Source organism: Ascaphus truei, chromosome 2 (genome assembly GCF_040206685.1).
Source record: "Ascaphus truei isolate aAscTru1 chromosome 2, aAscTru1.hap1, whole genome shotgun sequence".
Classification (NCBI taxonomy): domain Eukaryota; kingdom Metazoa; phylum Chordata; class Amphibia; order Anura; family Ascaphidae; genus Ascaphus; species Ascaphus truei.
The window spans coordinates 184,920,579-184,942,890 of record NC_134484.1 but is presented as its reverse complement, the minus strand read 5'-3'; the positions used below and the strand labels follow the sequence as shown (position 1 = coordinate 184,942,890).

General features: G+C 44.3%; 1 protein-coding gene across 1 annotated transcript in view; it reads right to left on the bottom strand.

Annotated features, from left to right (window-relative positions):
• The window catches only part of RANBP9 (RAN binding protein 9), a 34,145-nt gene extending 12,157 nt beyond the window's left edge, over positions 1-21,988 (bottom strand). Inside the window, exons 1-8 of the mRNA XM_075585668.1 lie at positions 21,716-21,988; positions 11,819-11,930; positions 10,669-10,721; positions 8,516-8,683; positions 7,488-7,510; positions 3,612-3,787; positions 2,208-2,320; positions 909-1,017 (exon numbers count right to left, since the gene is read on the bottom strand). Coding sequence (XP_075441783.1) covers positions 909-1,017; positions 2,208-2,320; positions 3,612-3,787; positions 7,488-7,510; positions 8,516-8,683; positions 10,669-10,721; positions 11,819-11,930; positions 21,716-21,857 — 896 coding nt within the window. The 5' untranslated portion in view covers positions 21,858-21,988. The remainder of the gene's footprint in view (positions 1-908; positions 1,018-2,207; positions 2,321-3,611; positions 3,788-7,487; positions 7,511-8,515; positions 8,684-10,668; positions 10,722-11,818; positions 11,931-21,715) is intronic.
• Between the last annotated feature and the right edge of the window lie 324 nt (positions 21,989-22,312).

Here is a 22,312-nt window from a genome sequence, read left to right as displayed (position 1 = left end):
TAGGATTTTTAAATATTTCACATATTTCAAACCTAAAATGTTATTAGATCTTAATCTAAGTCTCAATAATAGATAAAGGTTCACAACTTTTTCACACATGGGTATTGAATGTTGAATCATTTGTGAATAAATGTTGAAAAAGTATCATGCTTTTGCGTCACATGTTTGATCAGGTTATCTTTATCTATTATTAGAACTTAGATTAAGATCTAATAACATTTTAGGTTTGAAATAGGTGAAAATCCTAAGGGTTTAACAAACTTTTTCTCGCCACTGAATGTCACATCAACTCTAAGGCCGAGTCCATACAAGGACAGGCCGTGCTGAGGCGTGCGGACGCTCCGCGCTGAGCCCCTGCATCCTCAATGAGGATGCCTTGAGAGGGGGCTCACGCGAGCGTCCGCAGGCGTGCGGAGGCTTTGGAGTTTTCAGCCGAGCGCCAAGCTATTTTTCAGCGCGCTGTCGGCTGAAAACCTCCAATGAGAGTGGGGCTGCGTCAACGTCACGGCGCCGTGACGTCGGTGCGTCACGGGCGATTGGCCCAGCGACGTCACTGCCCCGCCTCCCTCAGTCTCCCCCCACCTCCGATCGCGGACGCTGGCTCGCCTGTATGTGCGTGGAATCGCACAGCTTCTGCAGGCGAGCTTCAGCGTCCGCGCGGTTCAGCCCGGCTCCCCCCCCTCTATGGCCCGGGCCTAAGGCTTTTTTTGGGCCTCCACAGCTCATCGTCAATGTGAACGTCGGTGTGTTCCACTCAATAAAAGCTTGTGAAGATCCAGTAGGCACTTTAAAGATGGGGAATGAACATAGAGGGTTTGGAAGTCTTTATAAACACATTAAATTATGCTACAATTGAAACTCATGCAAATATTCCAGTTATTTGTAACAAGTTACATAGAGAGACTCACTTTAATGTGAAGAAAAGATTGGGATCTTTTTCTAGCAAACTCGGATACAATTGTTGTGTTGTTTCAATGGCTTCTCCCATTCTTCCTGCCAACACCAATTTCTGAATTCCTGTATACCAAAAGAAATGTGCATTCAGTTTTAAGAAGCATAGGAAAACCGGCAATAAAATGAATCTGATGCATTTAGATTTAGTGAGCATTATGAATTTGTATATAACCAATACATAATGTATGATGTCTGATTTTAACAGCGTTATAGTCTTGCTTTATTGGCCTTGTAAAAAAGGCCGGCACTTGCATCATCGAGATTTAATTACAAACAGAAAATTAATCAGCGTTTTACACCCGGGTTGAAAGTTAAAGGATCTTATTTCAGATGCAAAGGTGAAGTAATCTTAAGACATTTTAAAGCTAAATTACAGTAAGGCACATATTCCACTAACGTTTTGCCAATTATGCTTTTCTTTTTTAATAAAGAAAAAACTTCTCTCTTCTTTTTTTTTTACAGTCTAGAATGAGAGCTTTCAGATTTGCTGCAATTAGATATCCCACTTGACTATAATTGTAAATATATAAATGGTGGAATGGTATTCTTTGCAGATGTGGATGACGAGGAAATAACACATTGGTTATGTCCTTTAGCTTTGTATAATATTCTCATGTCAATTGTGTGAATATCTGTGGGTACATAAGCCTGCTGTAACTATACTGATAGGACTGAAAGTTCCAGACCCAATGCACTCGAAGAAACCTGCCCTGCGTACACTATAATTTAATCTATAAACCATTCTAATGCTAGTTCCCCAACATGTTAACACAATTTGCAACAAATCTACTGAATAACACGTTAACATGTTCTTCAGGTGCATAGCTGCAAATCAGACATCAGAAAATGATCTTTCACGGGTCAATAGAGATAAAAACAACCAAGTCCCAGTCAGGCATGTGATCACAGCAACTAGCCACTAACAACCCAGGCTAATTTTAGGCCAGGGCCTTTGCACACGGTTCTGTTCACAAAGACATGTCCAAGGAGCCAACTCGGACGCCTGCCTTCTCAAACCTACTGTACATGAGATTTTGTGAGGTGATCAACATGGTGTCAGTTATCCCTAGTATGAGCCATGCCCATGAGTGGAAGGATGTAAGTAACAGCGGGCCTTAATAATAAATACCACTGCGATGACTCAATGTACAGATACATTTGTAGTCGAGTATTTAGGTACAATCCGAAGCAGGAATACTGCAGAATTAAGCAGGTATACACTTCAGTCCAGAGCACACCTCTTCTTCACTTACGTTGTCTATTTGTGATGGAAGCGAGCTCTTCTTGCACAGTCTGGTCGGTGGATTTGGCAAAGGCTTCAGCTGTAGAACAGTATCCATGATGTACAAGGTACGAGGAAACCATCCTAACAACACAAAGGAAGCAAAGGATGCTACAACACAGCCATATGGCGATAACAAGTACTTTAATAGCACATGGTTTCATGTAATAGGGAATGTGTAAACACAGCCAGATTTACATGCAATATAAACAACCTTGCAGAAAGTCAGGCAACTGGAGCTTATGGACGTATGTCAACTACACAAAATAAGGCCAAGGCACAGGAAATCATTTTAATAGTAATACCGTGCATAGAAAAAGGATCTTTCTGTATGCACAATAGAACTATTTACAATGATTTCCTGTGATTGTGGCGTATTCCGTCGTTTGTTACACTCTTATGCTTGTGAGTGCATTATTTAGGTAAGCGGAGAATACATATATTTTTTGTCCTTACATTAGTATGGGCATTTAAACCATTTGGAAGAAAGTAACTATACAACCATTGAGAAAGTAATTATGGGTCACCAATTTTTTCCCCAGCAGGCTCCTAATAATTGGAATCTTTTTTTACGACGCTGTAATAGTTAAAGAGTTAAAGGTGGAGGTAAGCAACTTTTTCACTGACTGAAATGCACATCTCATTTAATGACGGATTAAACAGAAGACAGGTAAAATGAGAAATAAAAAGATAAACAAGTCACATGATTCAACAATTTCCCTTTATCCCTTCAGTCTAGTAATTCACATTTTTTTGTATGGCCTTTTTTTTTATCCATTTGTATTTCTGTTGTAATCAAATGAAAGATAAACCTAGAGAATAAAAAAACCAGCAAGAAAAAAACAAAGTAATAGAATGTTGTGTATTTTTCAAGTGTAAACAATGCAAAAGAGTGATGTTAAAGGTGAACGCTTGCACCTGATGTGTGGTTAAATTGCTCGAGAGAGACAAGCATACGTGCATTGTTCTATGTGGCTGACAACCCTATTATGTGACCAGTCCACTGAAGGTTTAATACATTTTCTGTATCATTGTATCCTTCTATAATGGCTAGACTATGTTACACAGCAAGAATAAAAAAAAAATATATATATATATATATATATATATATATATATATATATATATATATATATATATATACATATATACATACATACATGTTCCTCCATCAAACCACAAACTGGGAATCTCATTTACCATTTCAGACTTATCTTTGATGTCAACAATTGTACTATTGACAACAGCCTCAGGGTGATGTATACAAAGACAAAATACCCCCGAGCGTGCCTGCCTGTTATTCACAGGTCTACACACCTGCTTAATTCCCCCGGTCATGTGAATGTATGAACTCTGCCGGACTCCTGGCACGTACCTCTGTATCACCGATTGCCACTCGCCCCCCACTGGGAACCTTTCAATCTGAGCCTGAATTTTGGTTTTCCATTCTCGAATGTAATCATCTATGTCAAACACGAAAGGACACTGCCCGAAATTTGCGTCAACCACTTCTCCTGGGGTTTGAAGTCCTACTGTTGGATACAGGTTTGGCTGCGACAGAACAAATAGGAGGGAGGGGAGGGGGTTAAGGGAGAAACATTTAAGACATTTCTTTTCATACACAGTGTTCCTTACTTCGTCCCTTTTTATAACCGCAAGAGCTCCCATTCCTCACTTCAGGATGCCCTGATCTGTGCATCACCCATCAGTTCTGTGAAAGAGCTGAGCGCTCACAGAAAAGTATTTCATCTTCAATAAAGTAGGGCAGCGGTGACTTATTTGTAACATTAACGAAAAGCAAAACAGATATTAAGCTCCCATTCGTAAGGAGGTATTTGTTATACTGTACATTTCTATGTATGAGGATTTCTATGTACGAGTCGACACATGCTTTTATCACCACCAGCTATAATACATTGACAGGAGACATCTCCGCTGATTAATTGGCTTCAAAGATCATTCTACAACTGATCTCCTCACACCTTGGAAAGCCAAAAAGATACAACGGGTTGACATATTTCCACCCTTGCTTCTTTACAGCGCATCTTATGTAGAACAGGTAACATAAAGGGTGAGGAGTATTTATTTTCTTCCTATTCAGGGCTTGATTCAGTGTTGGGAAATCCATGCCGAACTAGGGGAGGGGGAAGGGGAAGTGGGAAGGGAGGGGAAACCCTCGCTACTGCTCACTGGACTGGACTGGTGGAGGTGCTACTATCAGGGGTAAACTATTAAGGAGTACACAGAAAGAAAAGAACCCCAAGGAGAGCACTCATCCGCTGTAGAATAAAGCCTGGTGTACCAGAATCATGTGACGGTGGGTGGACTTCAGTGAATTAAAACATGTATATGTTTAATTGAGTCATAACTCAGAACAATAAAATAATGGGTTGGGAAATCCATGTACTGTACATGAGGAAAACCTTTGGACAATGTTTCACCGACTGAGCACCTAAATCTCTATACCCAATATAAAGTACTGTATGCATTGTACGTAACTTAAACCTACTCATTCACATAAGGATTGATAGCAGAATGTATCATTGTTATATTACTCATACTGTATGTGCTTACAGTGTGATATGTTGGAAACGAATGCACTATTTGCAGCTAGTGTGTATGCAGGCAACATCTGTATTGTAGACTAGCATAGTGTGCATAAAAATGAAAACGAAATAGCATAAATATTGAAACCTTATACATAAATAAGTTACGTACGTTATGTTTAGGTCTAGGACTGTCTATTTAATAACCTGTACAACAAACAATAATTCATACATTTCAGAATGTCTACTAAATAATGTTTGTAAGAATAGGAGGCGACAAAGCGCAGGCGTATCTCCCGCATACTAACGGCAGCGAGGGGTCCGAAAGCCGCCTCCTGGAAAAACCAACAGCTCCACTCACAGGGCAACAAGTTATCAACAGGATTAATGAAATGATGTTGATGGAAAAACTCTCCTCCTTTCTAAAACACACTACAAAAAAATCCCACAGGATTTGAGACCCGTGGATCCACAGGTAGGCAGTGGATTTGAGATGGCTGGAGATGATGCACAACATATAACAATTTTTTAAGATGATTGTATAACTATATCTAAAGGTGTGATCCATGTTAAGTGTTGGAACTGTGTCCTTCCTTCCCCCCCCTTCCACTACTTTATTTTCTGTATTCCCCCCTCCCCCCGCATACCTCCCCAACAAAAGTTCAATAAACTTTGTACGTGGAAAATAAAAATAATGTTTGTAAGGTCACCGAACACAGTTTTTATTCAGTATCAGTTTCAGGAATATTTTGGGTACCAAGATATACAAGAATGGCCCTTAAAGGTTCACCAACCTGTGACTGCAGGCAGCTGTGCTACTCAAAGTGTACAAATGGGTGCGTTATTTGAACAGTTGGTTTAACAAGTACAAGTTAAATAATACATTGACTCGGAGTGGTTATTTATCATGCTTTTGAACATTTAGTCTAGTGAGCAGTGGCGCAGCAAGACATGCGCGGGTCCCCAGGCAAAAATATTCTCAGGGCCCCATTAATATTAATACTGACAGTAATTGTTTTTCTCCCTCCCCCCATGCTCTCATCATCCCTCATAATCTCTCCCCATCATCATCCCTCAGAATCTCTCCCCCTCCTCATTATCATCATCATCTCTCCCTCCCCATCCTAATCAACTCTCCCCATCCTCATCTCTCCTTCTCCTCGTCTCTCCCCCTCCCCATCATAATCATCTCTCCCCCTCCTCCTCCCCATCATCTCTCCCCCTCCTGCTCACCATCAGCTCCCCCCTCATCATCAGATCTCCCCCTCCTCCATGCCTACCTTTGGGTGGTAGACAGGCGGGGGGGGGGGGGAGATGGTATGGGGCGGCGGGCCCCCGGCGTTAAACAGAAGCCGGTAGAGGAACCAGCACTTGTTACACAGGCAGAGCAGGACGGTGCGAGGGGAAGAGCGCGCTCTAGCAGCAGACAGAGGAAATAAGAAACACTTCCGGGTCGGACCGCTGGGGGGCGCTCTCCCCCTGCTCTGTCTGTGTAACAAGTGCTGATTCCCCTACCGGCTTATCCTTTAACCCAGGTGGCCCGCCGCCGCCGCATACCATCTCCCCCGCCTGTCTCTGCAAGGGGGTTTGTTATCAGTGGACAATGTGTTAAATTCGATAGTATTAATAGACAATTCTAATTAATTAATCAAAGAAACTTTAATATTGCCGGTTTACTGCAATTTTCCCCCCAAACAACCATACCAGTGAGAAATGTTATGTCTAAACTTATTCTTCTGCAAATTAGTTTTCTATTTCTGAAGTGTCGCCTGTCATTACAGTGCAACAAATATGCTTCTGGAGTTTGGTTACCATCGGATAACTCCTCCTTGTGAGGCTTTCTGGCCCTAAACAGAATGTGTACTGTATAGCAGCAAAACGTCTGCTAAAAGTCCCGTGATTTTATTTATCTATTTTCTATGTCAAGAGAGATTATACCGGCACTGGCGAGTTCTGTGTTCATACACAGAGGTGTTGCCACAATAATGCAAATCTTGGTGCCTGCAGTCAAGTTTCAATAAACGAAGCAGCGAGAAACTGAATCCCAATTGCTGCTCGTGTTACCTGTATCCTGAATCCACTATGTGAGCACCAAACTAATCCCACCTCCTCAATATGGGGAGAAGTGTGGCAACACTAATTTGCTGATACATTATCTTCTCGCCAGATCGTATGGGGTCCCAAGAGCTGTATGAAAGGCTCTAGGATTGCCATCCTCCTTATAGCGTGCGTGTGTGCGCACACACACACACACACACACACACACTTATGGTCTCTTACAGGGGTGCGCAATCTTTTCCTGCTGCGCCCCCCTGCCTGCTCGCCACCCCTCCCTTACCTTCTCTCCGGCGTCAAATGACGCAGCGGGGTCACGTGACGTCACGTTGCCATGCCAATGTGATGTCACATGACCTCGCGGCGTTGTGAAGAGAAGATAAGTGAAGGCCTCACTCGATCCCCCGGGATTAATTTAAATGCCGTGGGGGAAGAGCGTGGGGCTTCTGCAACCGCCACACCCTTCCTGAACAATCTTGCGCCCCCCCCAGTTTGCGCACCGCTGGTCTATGACATCTGCCCATGTGTATAAAGTGGGCTCTTTGTCTGTCACCAGTACCTGGGCCCTACTGCAGGTAAAGTTTATCGTACAATGGTTCACTCTTATACGATATCAACCATTTTAGTGTACACTGTACATTAGAACTTACCGGAAGGTCTGTAAATGCAATACCTGTATAAAAGGGGGAAAAATGACATTACATTGTAAGATTCGGAGTAAAAAAATCAACACGTATTTATGAGTTCACATTTACACACATCTATGTTTTAAAAGTTGGATCTCTGGGACCAGACAGTGGTAGCCTCATGTGAGAATAAAATGTTACCGGTACTTTACACCAGATCCTGACAATGACGTCTACCCACCATTCATTTGTTCTTAGCAACCTGTATCTTTAACTGAAACCCTGCCTTTCAAGCATGTATTACGGGCCCTTAGGCTACGGTACATGCCTCGGCAGCGCTGCAACGGTACAGTAAATGAAACCGCTCTCCAGCACAGATCTCTCTACGTCTTGGCCAGTGAGCAACAATATCTCTGTTGTATACAGTTTGCTCGGACTACTGTGATTTAAAGTTTGTGGAGCTGAAAATGCCCTGCTGAGTAGACACCAAAAATCAAGGTAAAATTATTATTATTATTATTATTTTTTTAATACACCAGTAACCTCAATTGCATGCAGGAAGTAATGAAAGTGAATACTGAAACCACAGGTGCCCTCCCATGTGACATACAGGCATACCCCGCTTTAAGGACACTCACTTTAAGTACACTCGCGAGTAAGGACATATCGCCCAATAGGCAAACGGCAGCTCACGCATGCGCCTGTCAGCACGTCCTGAACAGCAATGCCAGCTCCCTACCTGTACCGAAGCTGTGCGCAAACGGGGAGACTATAGAGCTGGCTACAAATGCGTTATTTACATCAGTTATGCACGTATATGATGATCGCAGTACAGTACATGCATCGATAAGTGGGAAAAAGGTAGTGCTTCACTTTAAGTACATTTTCACTTTACATACATGCTCCGGTCCCATTGCGTACGTTAATGCGGGGTATGCCTGTATAGATTAGAAATGTAGGTTTTTGTCACCAGTCCCCGCTTGACACTATTTTAATTGCCTACGTTGATAAACAGGGCGGTACTTATTACTTCACACACAGTTGCACATTACCTAGACTATGTCCGTTCTTGGTGTAGAAGCAGGTGTTGTCAATTAGGTTGACGCAGCAGCCGATGACATCACCCGTGGTGAAAGTCGGGCCATACGGTTGCCCGGTTCCGGAAGAACAGAACGAATGGCCATCATCTCCATGGTAACCATAGGAATGCTTATCCCAACCTTTAGGTCCATGCGGCAGAGACGTAATGATAGTAACACAAACAACAGGAATATCAATAACAACACATTCATGTTTGTATCGAATGTACTGTACCACTCAAAATCAACATGTCCATTTGTTTTTCGTGGCCAGTTTACACATTGCGAAGCAAAAATATGTTATTTTAAAATCTCATGCATAACATCATTTTTGAACATCTTCTATGCAGACTAGAACAAAGTATCCAAAGCTGCAAACAATCCCGTTCTCTAAAGAATTAACACGCTAGGACTTTGTCTACTTTCTGTCACAGAAATGAAAGAAAAAACTGATTAAACTCTTATAATAAGAAGAGCTACGCACAGCGATTCTTAACTTTCATCGTGTGCCACTCCCGGGATATATTTTTGGTGATAGCAAAATATAGTTGTTGTTAAAAAGAAAAGTTCCAAGCTAAAATAAATAATAAAAACAAGGTGCTAAATATTTTATATTGATTAAGATTTATAATGACGAGATTGTACCTTTGTTAAGGAATTACATATTCATAGTATTAGATTTTCCAAAGATCTTACATTACATTTTGTATTATGAAACACAACTGATCTTTAAAATCAGATAACCACCCCATTCAACGGGCTGTAAGGTACCCACCAGTCAACGGGCTGTAAGGTACCCACCAGTCAACGGGCTGTAAGGTACCCACCAGTCAACGGGCTGTAAGGTACCCACCAGTCAACGGGCTGTAAGGTACCCACCAGTCAACGGGCTGTAAGGTACCCACCAGTCAATGGGCTGTAAGGTACCCACCAGTCAACGGGCTGTAAGGTACCCACCAGTCAACGGGCTGTAAGGTACCCACCAGTCAATGGGCTGTAAGGTACCCACCAGTCAACGGGCTGTAAGGTACCCACCAGTCAACGGGCTGTAAGGTACCCACCAGTCAACGGGCTGTAAGGTACCCACCAGTCAACGGGCTGTAAGGTACCCACCAGTCAACGGGCTGTAAGGTACCCACCAGTCAACGGGTTGTAAGGTACCCACCAGTCAATGGGCTGTAAGGTACCCACCAGTCAACGGGCTGTAAGGTACCCACCAGTCAACGGGTTGTAAGGTACCCACCAGTCAACGGGCTGTAAGGTACCCACCAGTCAACAGGCTGTAAGGTACCCACCAGTCAACGGGCTGTAAGGTACCCACCAGTCAACGGGTTGTAAGGTACCCACCAGTCAATGGGCTGTAAGGTACTCACCAGTCAACGGGCTGTAAGATTCCCACCAGTCAATGCTTTTATTTTTTAAGCACATTTACAAACAGACGAAGGAGTGTGCACCGAGAGAAAAGGACCCATGTACTTTGTAGCACGCCTATGGGCTATTATAAAACGTGACATTTATTTATTTTAGTTTAGAACACCACAAGTAACATAAACAGAACTACTCAAGTGAACAAGGGGTATGTGGATTATAACCACCATATTTATGAGGACAATGCCCACTATTCATCTATCCTAAGTCGGGAACAGCGGGGTGGTATAGTATATCGGGGACAAGATGGTGAGGAACAAGAGACCCAATATTTAGGAGAGAATGTCAGTTTGCCTCTATATTGATGCCTAATCCAGGCTTCCTGTCCTTTATATGATAACACACTTATTCCATTGTCCCTCACTGACTCAGTAGAATAAAGGATAGATATAGCTCTAGGGTGGTACTGTTAGGCTAAGGCCCGGGTGTTGGCTGCTGCACGTGTGGCTGGCGTCCTGGCTCTTATGTTACACGTTCTATAGGTGGTCTTGCTAAAACGCTGTGCGGTAATCACATTTTTTCTATTTTTCATACATTTAAAATTATGATGGTTGACAGTACTACGTTACTTGACATAAATATTTAAATAAGACCTATACATAATCTATTTCCAACATGTGATTTCATCAAATATGAATTGTACATGTTATGATCTGTCTTGCCAGCATAATTCATTCACTCTAAATAACAGGACATACCTGGAAGTGTATTCAGGTTGACGCCCTGAGTGGAAAGACCAATCCCCATATAACTGTAAAAAATGTAAAAAAATAAATAAATATTTATATTCCTTGTTTTAGAGCACAGGGGCTTTAACATAGAGATATTGTTGTTTCTACTATTATTGCACTTTATAAGTACCTATTTTACCAGAAATATAAAATGAGGCACTTAAACTTTTTTTTACATTTTAATTTACCTCAAGGTAACAAAATAAGGAATACTGCTATTATAGGCTACACAGAAATTCTGGGCATTACTGACATTCCAGCTCTCTGATTGGTCAAAATTCCAGGCATTATCCATTCAGTAATGGCCCTTTTGGCATCTTGCCATGTTTTTCAGCCAATCAGCTTTGAGCTCTCATACACACTGAATGAGAGCAGCTCTCGAGACAGGGGAGATGGTTTGGATAGGAGGCGTCAGGCAGGCACTGACTCCTTCCTCTCCCTGCTTGCAGAGAGCTCCCGCACAGGAGACACTGAGGAGGAAGGTGTGTGTCTGCTGTGTGTGTTTTGTGGGTGTTTGTGTCTGCTGTGTGTTTTGTGGGTGTCTGTGTCTGCTATGTGTGTGTCTGCTGTGTGTGTGTGTGTGTGTGTGTGTGTGTGTGTGCGTGTGTGTGTGTGTGTACAGAGGAGGGTTGCATTGTGTGTTTGTACAGAAGGGTGGCTGCATTGTGTGTTCAGAGGGGGGCCTGCCGTGTTTTTGTGTGTATAGAGGGGGCGGGGGGGTTGCAGAGTTTGCGTGTGTGTTAAAGGGGGCTGCAGTGTGTGTTTGTGTATTTGTATATCTATTGAGAGGGGCTTTAGTATATTTACAATTTCATTTTAATAAACAACTACAGTAAAAACACAAGAAAATGTAGAATATCCTGTTAATAAAATCAATATAATTGAACAAAAGTGTCTTTTTTTTAAATGAATATTAAAAAATAAAGTCTACATTTAACCTATAATAATAACAATTCCCTCAGAATAGGGCATTATTTGTCAATAATGCCCTGGCTGGGTTACCTCGGACCTGTAATGGGTTACCTCGTCGTCGCCTCGGCCAGCAATGCCCTGTTCATCTGGGATTATTACTTAAATAAAAACAGTACATATTGTACTTGTGAGTAATCATACTTACCCATCTCTTCCTTTGCTAATAATTTTCACTTCAAAGTAGTATATCCCACAGGCTGCTGGGATCGGGTGTGTGGCCCGTACTGAAGCTGCATCCTTTGGGGTTTTGCCATGCCCTGCGAATACATGGAGGAAAAAGTCGTCATATAGATATATTGGTTGTATAGAAAATTGTAAAGGTGCAGAGGTCCCATAGGTCATAAAGATTGCTATGACAGTCACCATGTGGAACATGAAGCATTACATACAGTAGTTTCATGTAATCCATGTATGCCCCTTTATCCCAACCCATGTGCTGGTTTTACAATGTATGTCCTGTCAATATAATACAATTATATGAAGCCTACCATACTCTTTTGCCTCCAAGATGTAGAGAGGACCTTTTAAAACAGCAGCACTGCATACTTGAGCCAGAGACCGCATGTACAATCATGCAGACACCTTATGCCCAGTCTCGGGAGACCCAAGCCAATGAAAACAGTGAAACCTCACATACCCGCCTTTCGTTTGACCACCAATGTGGTTAACACAAGCACTCAGCTGCGCCACTTACAAGTGTGAAGGACACAACTGATTACAAACAGGGTCACTGTGATCTGCAATTTAGGCATGTGTAGAAAGCCAACAACGTAATTAACCTTCAGAGTGCCCTAATGAGGCACGTCAGGTACGACATGGTACCTTGCTTGCTTTTTAGGGAATGATCGAGCTGACCACTTCGACAGAGCGACCAACCCAATTGAAACGCGTGGAGGACCCTCCACTTGTTTCCAGCAGCCGGACCTGATCACATGACCTAGAAGCGAGAGGTTCAGTGGCATTTTGGTGCTGCACCCCCCTCCCACTCTAAATTATAAGCATGCCACCAAACATTTCCACCCAGCTCATCCTGATCTGTTTATGCGTGTTCCTAGCACATCATCTCTTTAATGTACATTGATCCCTGTGTGTTGTGACACTTCTACCATCCAATGCCTGCCATCGCTCTATCTTCCCGTGGCCCCTACTCAGTGAAGCCATCTTCTCAAAGCGAAAGAAGAGTTCATTCAAAGGAAGCTGGCTAAAATCTTCTCAGGCATGGGGAAGACTGGTTGACAGCATTTGAAATACGATGCCTCTTATCCTATATTTACTAAGAGGTCTCCCTCCAGCAAATCCGATATTACCTCCTGATTCATCAGCTGTGTCACGACTGAACTGACATCCCATTATCATGGGGCATAAGACATCTGAGCTACCATCTGGACAGCACTATGTTAGAAAATTAAAATGCAAACATGAATGCATATTGCATTCCTTTCATCTGCAAACCTAAGCCGTACTTGGTAAGTTTAAGTCAAAACCCCTTGAACCTTACGCCTTAGGCCACGCTTATAGTGCTGGCGACGCGACCGATGACGTCCCCCGTCGCTGGCGACAAGGCCAGTGACGTCACTAAAAGGGGCGGGCCGCGCAATTTGATTGGTTTAGAGACGGTCACATGTGGCGACTGTCTCTAAAAAAAATCACATTTACCCAGCTTCAAAATTTTTGGTCGCTCCGTCGCGGTTACTATAAGCGCTTGCGACGGAGTCCATGTATTTGTTTCGGAGCGACGTCGCGTAGCCAGGCACTATAAGCGTAGACGTAAACTGTGCAATCCCACGTAGCCAGCCCAAAAAACCCCCAACCTTTTGTAAATAATTTTGCAATCTCATAAGCTTCCTTACTGAAGTCTAACCGTGCTAGAAGCAAAAGATGTTTTTGTTTCTTTAGATATTACTTATGAATTGCAGTTCTCACATTTTTGTAAAAAGGCACCGCACAGCAGGATATAACCCCTTAAACGTGTCACTGCCATTAGTGCACTTTGGTCCTGTAAGGAATTACCCCTTTAAATTTAATCATGCTTTCCTTTTTTACATTTTTTTTAGCGTTATAGGATGGAAGCAGGTGGTCTCTGGATCTGAACCTCGATAATGTCAGCTCCGGAGACCCCCTGCTTGCTATGTGGGGCTATGGAAATGGCGGATGTAATAAGCTCCTGACGTCACATGGGCCAAATAGGAAGCAGTGACGTCATATCTTGTTACATAGTAACATTGTGACTTCCTATTGGCCCGCGTGACCGGAACATTTAAAGCTACAGTTCAAGCAATATCATACATGTGTTTTTTTTAAATAAATCAGTTCTGTACTATGAGAAAATACTTGTAGCATAATATATATATTTTTTTATCAATGTATTATAATGTAGCAAGTATTTTTTTTTCTATAGAAACCAATTTCCAAAGTCACATCCCCTTCCTCTTCCGAGACAGGCTCTGGTTCTTGAGCCCTGCCCTCTCTCTAGCAGTGCACCAATTGTATCTAGTGCCTGGCTGGTCACATGATCTTCCCCACAGAACTTTGCATCCTGGGTACTCTTATGCAGCCTTAACAGTGAATTAAATAACCCCCGATTCGGCGATCGATTACAGGAGAACGGCAACTTAACTAATCACTTGTCAGTGTGTAGATTGTATTGATGCACAACATATTAAATGGAATTTTTTTAATTGTATTATTTTTTTTAAACGGCAGCTTGAACTGCTGCTTTAAACCTGCGGGCGGCCACCGGCATCACCTAAGGAGGTACGTATCTCGGGAAACAGCGGGGCCCGGAGCTGAAATTAACGCGGTTCAGCTCTGGAGACTCCCTGCTTCCCACATATTATATAAAAAAAAATAAAAAAGGGGGTTGGGGGGGGGGGGGGGGGTTTCAGCAGCACCCAAAAAGCTAGCAAGTTATAGGCTGACAAAAAGAAGTCATACTGTGCAACAAATATCAAAACACCAATTTCTTTAGAGGACATTTAAGCAAAAGCAAAGATATTCTGTACCGAATGTAATAATGTGTCAGAGTGCTTTCATTTTATTACAACACTTACACGTTACAAAGCAGGGTAAAGCTAATCAAGAAATTCTTCTGAATGGAGAGCAAAGTCAAACTTCTGGGATTTAATTCTCAACGTGGGTTGGCAAGGCAATCCAGTGCATCACCATCTTGCCATTCAGCCATTTCACGGCTGCTCATCCAGCCCAGCTCGGATTTGAGATTGGATACACCAGGCGAGAAAGGCCCAGTTGTGCAGTGTTAATTTTACGATGGGAGATGATGCTGGCTGCGAGTCACTTCAAGTATGAGTCAGTGAATCGCAACCAGTCATTTCCTCATTCACACTTTCTGCAGGCCCACCCCCCTCCCCGTAACCCATTCATTGCTGGAGGGGTTAGGGATGAATTGTGAGCCCCCCCCCCTGTTATGGATATGGGAATTTTATCCCCGTCCTGAAAAATATGAGCACCCTGCACTTTAACTCCTCTCTTGCTAAAAGGGCTTGCGAGCCAATAATTCACAGTAGACGTCGTCATAATGAAGGAAGCCAAGTACTGTGGGCACACAAAACATGCATCATTTTAATGAGTAATTAGACTAGCAATAACACAACTTTGTACAGTGACATGTGTACAGCGTACACCTCGCTTTTTGACGTTTCCCTATGTCACTGCTTCGTCTGTAGAAAATAAAAACACACACTGAATCATTCACTTTACTTCTCAAGTTATATCTGGAAGGAAGCTCTATTTTTATATTGTATGGGGGGAGGGGGGTTTATGTAAAAATTCAGAGTCAACAAGTTTTTGGGATTCATACCCCCCCCTTTTATTCCTGAAAGCCATTTCCATAAATATCTCACGTCTGAGATCAGCACATACTTGGATGTGTCATCAGAGTGACCATGTTTCTACATAAAACATACGTCTTCCGTCTGCAGACGAGCCACAAGCTGCCACCCAAACCAGATGAGGTGGTAACAAAAACAGCTGTGTACGGCGTACGACGGAGATACCACACCTTGTACACATGCACAGAGTCCAGGAAGCGAACTCAACGTCTCGAGCAAGAAATCCACGCCCCCTAGATCTGCAAGTTACCTGCAACACCACCACTTTAAAAAGCCACCGATTCATGTTATTTCTATCATGTAAATTAGTGGGTTTCCACCTTTTAAGACCCGTGGTACCCTTTACAAATGTATTGCGACTTTAGGGAACCCGAAATTATCTATTCTAGGTTTATACGAAAACATTACGGTTATCAAATATTATAATATACAATTAACCACACCTTATATAAGTTATGCTGGGTATAAAAGTGACCCAGATCCTCCCCCCGTGTAGCATATAGCAAATGAAACCATCGCGTGTGAGCACATTCACATGACTCAGACAGGGTTGCAGACCTGAGACGGGCGAATGTGCTGACAAGTGATATTTTCATTTGCTGTATACAATTAAAAAGGACTATAACTTGTTCGCATTTTTAAATCAACACATATGTCAATATAAATATTGGGTCAAGAATGTCATCAAAAAACTAATCTGGGTCTCAGGACATTGTTGGTAACCCTCTCATAGAAACCCGTGGAACAAAGCTAGAAAAGCACTGAATTAACCCTCTGGGCGCATGGCGATCACATGAGCGCGGTGTCGCCCCTTAACACGGAAACGGAAGAGGACTCCTCTTCCATTGCCCCTTCACTGCAGATCGCGTTCTGCGCTCCCGACGCGATCTCCCCTGGAAAACTAACACATTCTGCTGGCAGGACGTAGTCACTACGTCCTCGGGCCCCTGGAGTGCCAGACCCCGGGACGGTGGGGGGTATGTCCTGGGACACCCAAAGGGTTAAATGACGATTGTTTTATCACTAGGTATATGATGCTGAATAATGTAGGCTTTGAAATGGTGTTAAATGCGACACGTCAAAGAAAAAAAGGAGAGGAAATGCAAATAAGTTTCTTGCAACAAATCATCCATAGAGTGATGGAAGTGCAAGGTTATTGGGGGATGCGGAAAGGGGTCAAGAAATTGCCTCAATGGTTAAAGCAGCAGTACCTCCGGGTGCCTATATGGATTTAACTCATACAATGTTATTATATTGCTGCCTTAGGCTTCGTTTATAGTGCCGGCGACAGCGACGCGACGTCGCGGCAAAACAAATGCATTGTCGCCGTCGCGTGTGCTTATAGTAAGCGCGACTCAACGGTTTGGTCGCGGTCGCTGGAAGTCATCTCTATTTGATTTTTCCAGCGACCGTAGCCGTCACTATAAGCGTAGCCTAAGGCTGCGCTTATAGTACTGGCCACGGGCGACGTCACAAGTACTTGAAGTCTGTCGCGGGTGCCCATAGTGGGCGCGACCACGACGGCGCTGCACAGCCATATGGCGACCGAAATCGCTGAAGGCAAGGATTTTTGTCTTGGCCAGCAACGGCAGCGTGACATCAGCCAATGAGGCCGAATCGCGCGCGTGACGTCACGGGCCACACCTCTGCCACGCCCCGTCGCCCTCCCGAGGTATCCTGCACCTCAGGGCAACAATCGCTATAGCGACGACAACGTGTGACGTCACGCGGTCGCGTCGCCATTACTATAAACTCCGCCTTAGGCTGTGGACTTAGTGACCACGACCGCACGAACAAATTAAGTGCATCAGTCCGTCCATACTGCGCGCTATGCGATGCAAGCACCAGGATTTGGAGACAAATCAATTCGATTTTTCGTGCGACGGTCGCGTCACGTGAGCCGTTGAACCAATGAGGGCGAACCTCATTTGGTGACATCACAGCCACGCCTCTCCATCGCGCACATCAACGGAGGACACAAATCGCTCAGCGACAGCCACACAAATCTATTTGCAGGACTGGCGCGCACGCACTATGGCCGTGCTAATAGTACCGGCGATGCTGACGTCACGCTGCGGTCGCTGAAAAAATCAAACTGAATTGACTTCCAGCGATTGCGACCAAGCTGTCGCGCCGCTCCTAATATAAACACACGGGCCGGATTCAATGCATTTGTTTTGACGCGAAGTTGCGTCGCACGGCCTCAGAACGCTCTGCTCTTTAAAATATATTTTTAAATCAAGTGTTAAAAATGGCGATTTTCTTAATCTCTAGCATTTAAGGTTATCATGGTAACATTTGGACGGCTCTGGGGAGAGCTTAATTGTAACCTCCTGGACACTTGGCCCAGATCCACAAAAGGGTGGCACGCTTTAGCACGACTCAGCTCCCATTCATCTCAATAGGAGTTTTGTGGATTTGGGCCTAACCATTTAAACTGCTCATATCTCTGGAACAAAACATCAGATTTTATAAATAAAAACACTCTCTGAAAGGGCAAGGAGAGAACTTGTATAAAAAAAACCTGCGGTCAGTGCGAGCTGCTTATATGGAGTCAGGATTCCATGTGGTCAGGCAAACAACCACAACTTTTTGCCAAGTCACTAATATGGGGTATGTAGAAAATGGCTGCCTGTTACCAAAAAATCTCACCGTACTAGCACCATGTAATTTTCAAAGAGGCTGGAAAAAAAGTAAAGAGAATGCAGAATTATTTGCTTTCCGGTTCGTTACTTTTTATTTTGTAGATTTTTTTTTGTAAATGTGGCAATTGCACCTCTAAAGCCACTCATGTCTGAAAAGTGGTATATGTGCGATTTGCAAAACACATTTACCCACATCTCCGTTAATGGAAAGGGATAAATATAAATATACGTTAAATGGAGAACGATTTCAAAAAGCCTTAGGATTCAATGCTCTTCTCCCCATCTAGAGATGACATTGATATTTTACTTATACAGTATTTACTGTATGCGATACGTGTGTGTGTGTGTGTGTGTGTGTATATATAGCAATTTTAAGGGAAGGTACTGAGCAAAGTTTGAAATATTTCTCACTTTAGGATAATTGCTTTTGATGAATTATTGATCATTTTGTGAATCCCTGGATGCTCTTAAAACAAATGAACATAACAAAAAGACCCCTACTGGGTCTGGGCAAATTGGTGCCACCGCCGCTCCGGCATATCGCGATCACGAATAATCTTGGCATCACTGATGACGTTGCAGTTTCCTATTGGCGCAGGAGAACCCGCACGATTTGGCGTTCATTTTGATTTTCTTCCAGGGAGCAGAAACAACAGTAATTGCACCAATAACCATCTCGGGAGCCATGGGGTCCCCGAAGCTGAACTTCATGTGGTTTAGCTCGAGGACACCCTAGTTCCAATACAGTAAAAAAAAAAAAAAAAACAAACATATCGCCGCTTTGTAAATGTGGGATGAATAGGATTTAGGCGCTAATAAGCTACACTGTGTATGGCAGCAAAGGGATAATTTTGTAGACTGCTGCTTTACTGATATCCCTGAGAGGGGAGGAAGCTAAAAGTAACACACACGGGTTTACTGACTAAAGTGGGCATGCTATTAGAGACTATTAATAAAAGCAGCATCCCCCTCCCCCCACCCAAAGAAACATATAGGAGTTTAACTCAGTATATTACTCCTGACCATCTCCTGCTCTTTTAAACCCTCAAACGTTTTAACCTGTAGACTTCACTGGGCTATAAGGGGGGAGGGGGAGAATCCATTTTAAGCTCCCAGACAATATTTCAAAACACATATCCCCTGAACGGAGCATCGGATTTGGATTACAATTTTTAAAAACGGCGTTAGAAAGGGCAAGAAGAGAGATGTTAAATGAAGTAAAAAATAAAATGCAAAACAGCTAGCAATCATTTGCCATTAATAATGGATATCCAGTTTTAGCTTGCTCAGTTGAATACATATTTAAATACCGTATTATGTTTGCGGGACTCAAAATGACTTCTGCTACCTGTATGAATATATATGAGCCTATATTCCTGTGTCTTTGTTATATATTACAATGCCCACAACCTCTGGGATATTTAGAGAAGCTAAAAGCACAGTTGAAGTAGTCACAGGATTAAGCTGCGTTGGCCTCCAGCCCCCCCAAACACTAAAAGACAAACCACGAACGCAGGAGCTGACCTGTTCTCCCTTTGTATTCAGGAGGGAAAAGACCAGGACAGTGACTGAAGGCCGATGGTATTAGGGGGTACCGCTACTTTTTCATTTACCTCACCACAGGCTGCCAGCAGTCAGTTTAGGGTCTTATTTTATATTGCTGCAGAGGCCTCTGGGTAGTTTTTAGTCAAAAATCCCTATTGAAGTCAAAGGGGAGTTTTGGTCATTAACAGCCGGAGCGGCCGCTTGGGCCTATACAGAAATACCCCGTTAACCGCTCTCGGTGTTACTTGTCCTGCAAGTAGAAAGTGGATCAAAATCTACAGGGTATGAGATCTGCAAAAGCAGGGGAGGGGGGGTTGTTGTCCTTGGGAGCCTCGCGTCACCAAATATAGCCCCCCCTTGTACCGCAGGCTGTACCCCTGCATCCCTCTATTGCACCATGCATCTCACTGCGGATTCGGCTGCCATCGTATTGTCACCCGCTCTGGGGTATCATTTGCGGACATTTCAACCTCCAAGCAGTGAGGCTTGGGTCTTCTTAGGCTGAGTCCATGGTGACTCAGCCCGTGCGGAGGCACGCTGAGGCTGAGGAAAAGCGGGTGCTTTCCCTGGCCTTGGTTAGCGCGCCGTCCGGGGGCGGGCTAGTGACGTCACGGAGCTGGTTCGCCCTAATTGGGGCGAACCGCTCACGTGACCGGCCCTGCGCTCCCTGGAATTTGAATTTAAACATTTTATAAGACTTTACGCTTCCGCACGTTTGCGTAAGCGTAAGCGAGCCCCTGCTAAAGCCGCTCTCATTGCGGCTGCAGGGGCTCACTGCCGAGCAGCAGCTCGCCTCAGCACGGGTCAGCGCATAAGCTTAACCTTTCAGGCCTTAACCGTGAAATGTCCATTTTAAAGCGGCAATCCCGGCTGCGCGCTATTTATCTTCTCGGTTCTCGAACGATGAGCAGGTTTGGCCACCGGGCGGTGGACACAAAATGACTGCAGGGTCAGCAGATAGAAACTTGCAATGTCTTCAGCAGAGGACGTTGCGACTTTGAATTAATGACCGCGCAGACGTATTTTTGTGTTTTTTTTCTGTGTCAAAATCGGTACAAAAAAAAGTCAGGTTACCCCCCAGTTCAGGTATTGCTGCTATAACCCTTTGAGTGTTGGGGGGCACTGCGCCCCTTAGCCCAGAACAGGAAGGAGTCCTCTTCGACCGTTTCCCTTCAGATCGCGTCCCACGCTCCATTGGACGCGATTTAACCTGACAAACAAGCTTTTCTTGCCCATGACGTTGCCAGTGTCACAGGGCCCCTGGAGTGACAGAGACCCCATGACGCTGTGACTACATCTTGGGGGCACCCCAAGCACTCCAGCGAATGTACTGGCGTTTTTTTTTTATTATTATTATTATTCAGCGAGGCGCTATTGAAGTCTATATGGGATTGCTTAAGGCTAAAAAGCAGTGAGATTGTGCACTGCAGAAGTCGGGGGATGGGCGAGGGTAGCTGCTGGTAACCCAACTCCTGCAGTGGTTTATCAATGTCCTTTGGTCGAGGGAGGGGGGGGGTCATTGCTGATAACCTCTGAGATGGGAGGGTGTTGACACTGCAGGAGTTAGGTTATCATCTAATAAATCTCCCCTTAACCCCTTCAGTGCGGGAGAGGAAGGGTTAAGAGGGAAAAGAAGGCCAGGGGCTGGGAAGAACAAACAACAACTCCCCTGCCTCACTGTATAAGGGGGGAGGGGGGGGGGCTCAATTGGGCACTTCAGGAGTGTTGTTGTTTTATACCAAATAGGGGTGGGGGAGGGAGAAGGGAGTAAGAACAATAATAAGGCAGCCAGGAACCCTCTCCCTTCCAGGCCTGTGGGTGCCCCTCTACCCCCCTACGTCATGATTTGCCTCCCAACCCCCCTCGTTTCTCTTTTACCCCAGTACCCCACCCTTCTGACTTCCTCGCACTTAATATCTGCCTCTGTGGCACCCCCCCTCGGTAGCCATATTACACCCCGTCTTGCCCCTTGCCCCGTCTCCCCTCCCTGCCGGTGGTGCTGACCTTTGTAGTGGACGCGCAGGTTCCCGTGGGACAGGCCGAGGTAGCTGCACTTGTCCCGGGGGCTCCAGGCTCGGGGCCGCGGGAGGAGACCCCCCGGTGCGACCACCCCGAGCAGGGGGGCGAGGAGAGGAGGGGAGGACATGACAGGGAGGAGGGTCACACAACAACAACAATACTGATAATAACAAGCAGCAGCAGCAGCACAACAAGGAGACACAACCACACGGGGGCCGAGCACACACAGCACAGGAAGCAGGAGGAGCCGCCCACAGGAGAGAGAGAGGGAGGGAGAGAGGTGTGTGTGTGTGTGTGTGTGTGTGTGTGTGTGTGTGTGTGTGTGTGTGTGTGTGTGTGTGTGTGTGTGTGTGTGTGTGTGTGTGTGTGTGTGTGTGTGTGTGTGTGTGTGTGTGTGTGTGTGTGTGTCACTTATACATCTGTACACACTCACTGTACTGTGTCACACATACACCCATTTATGTAAACTACACTGTCACTATACTGTGTAACATATGTGTACACTACCCTTACTAGACACACACACACACACACATATTACACTCACGGTACTGTCACACACATATATAAATATATGTATGT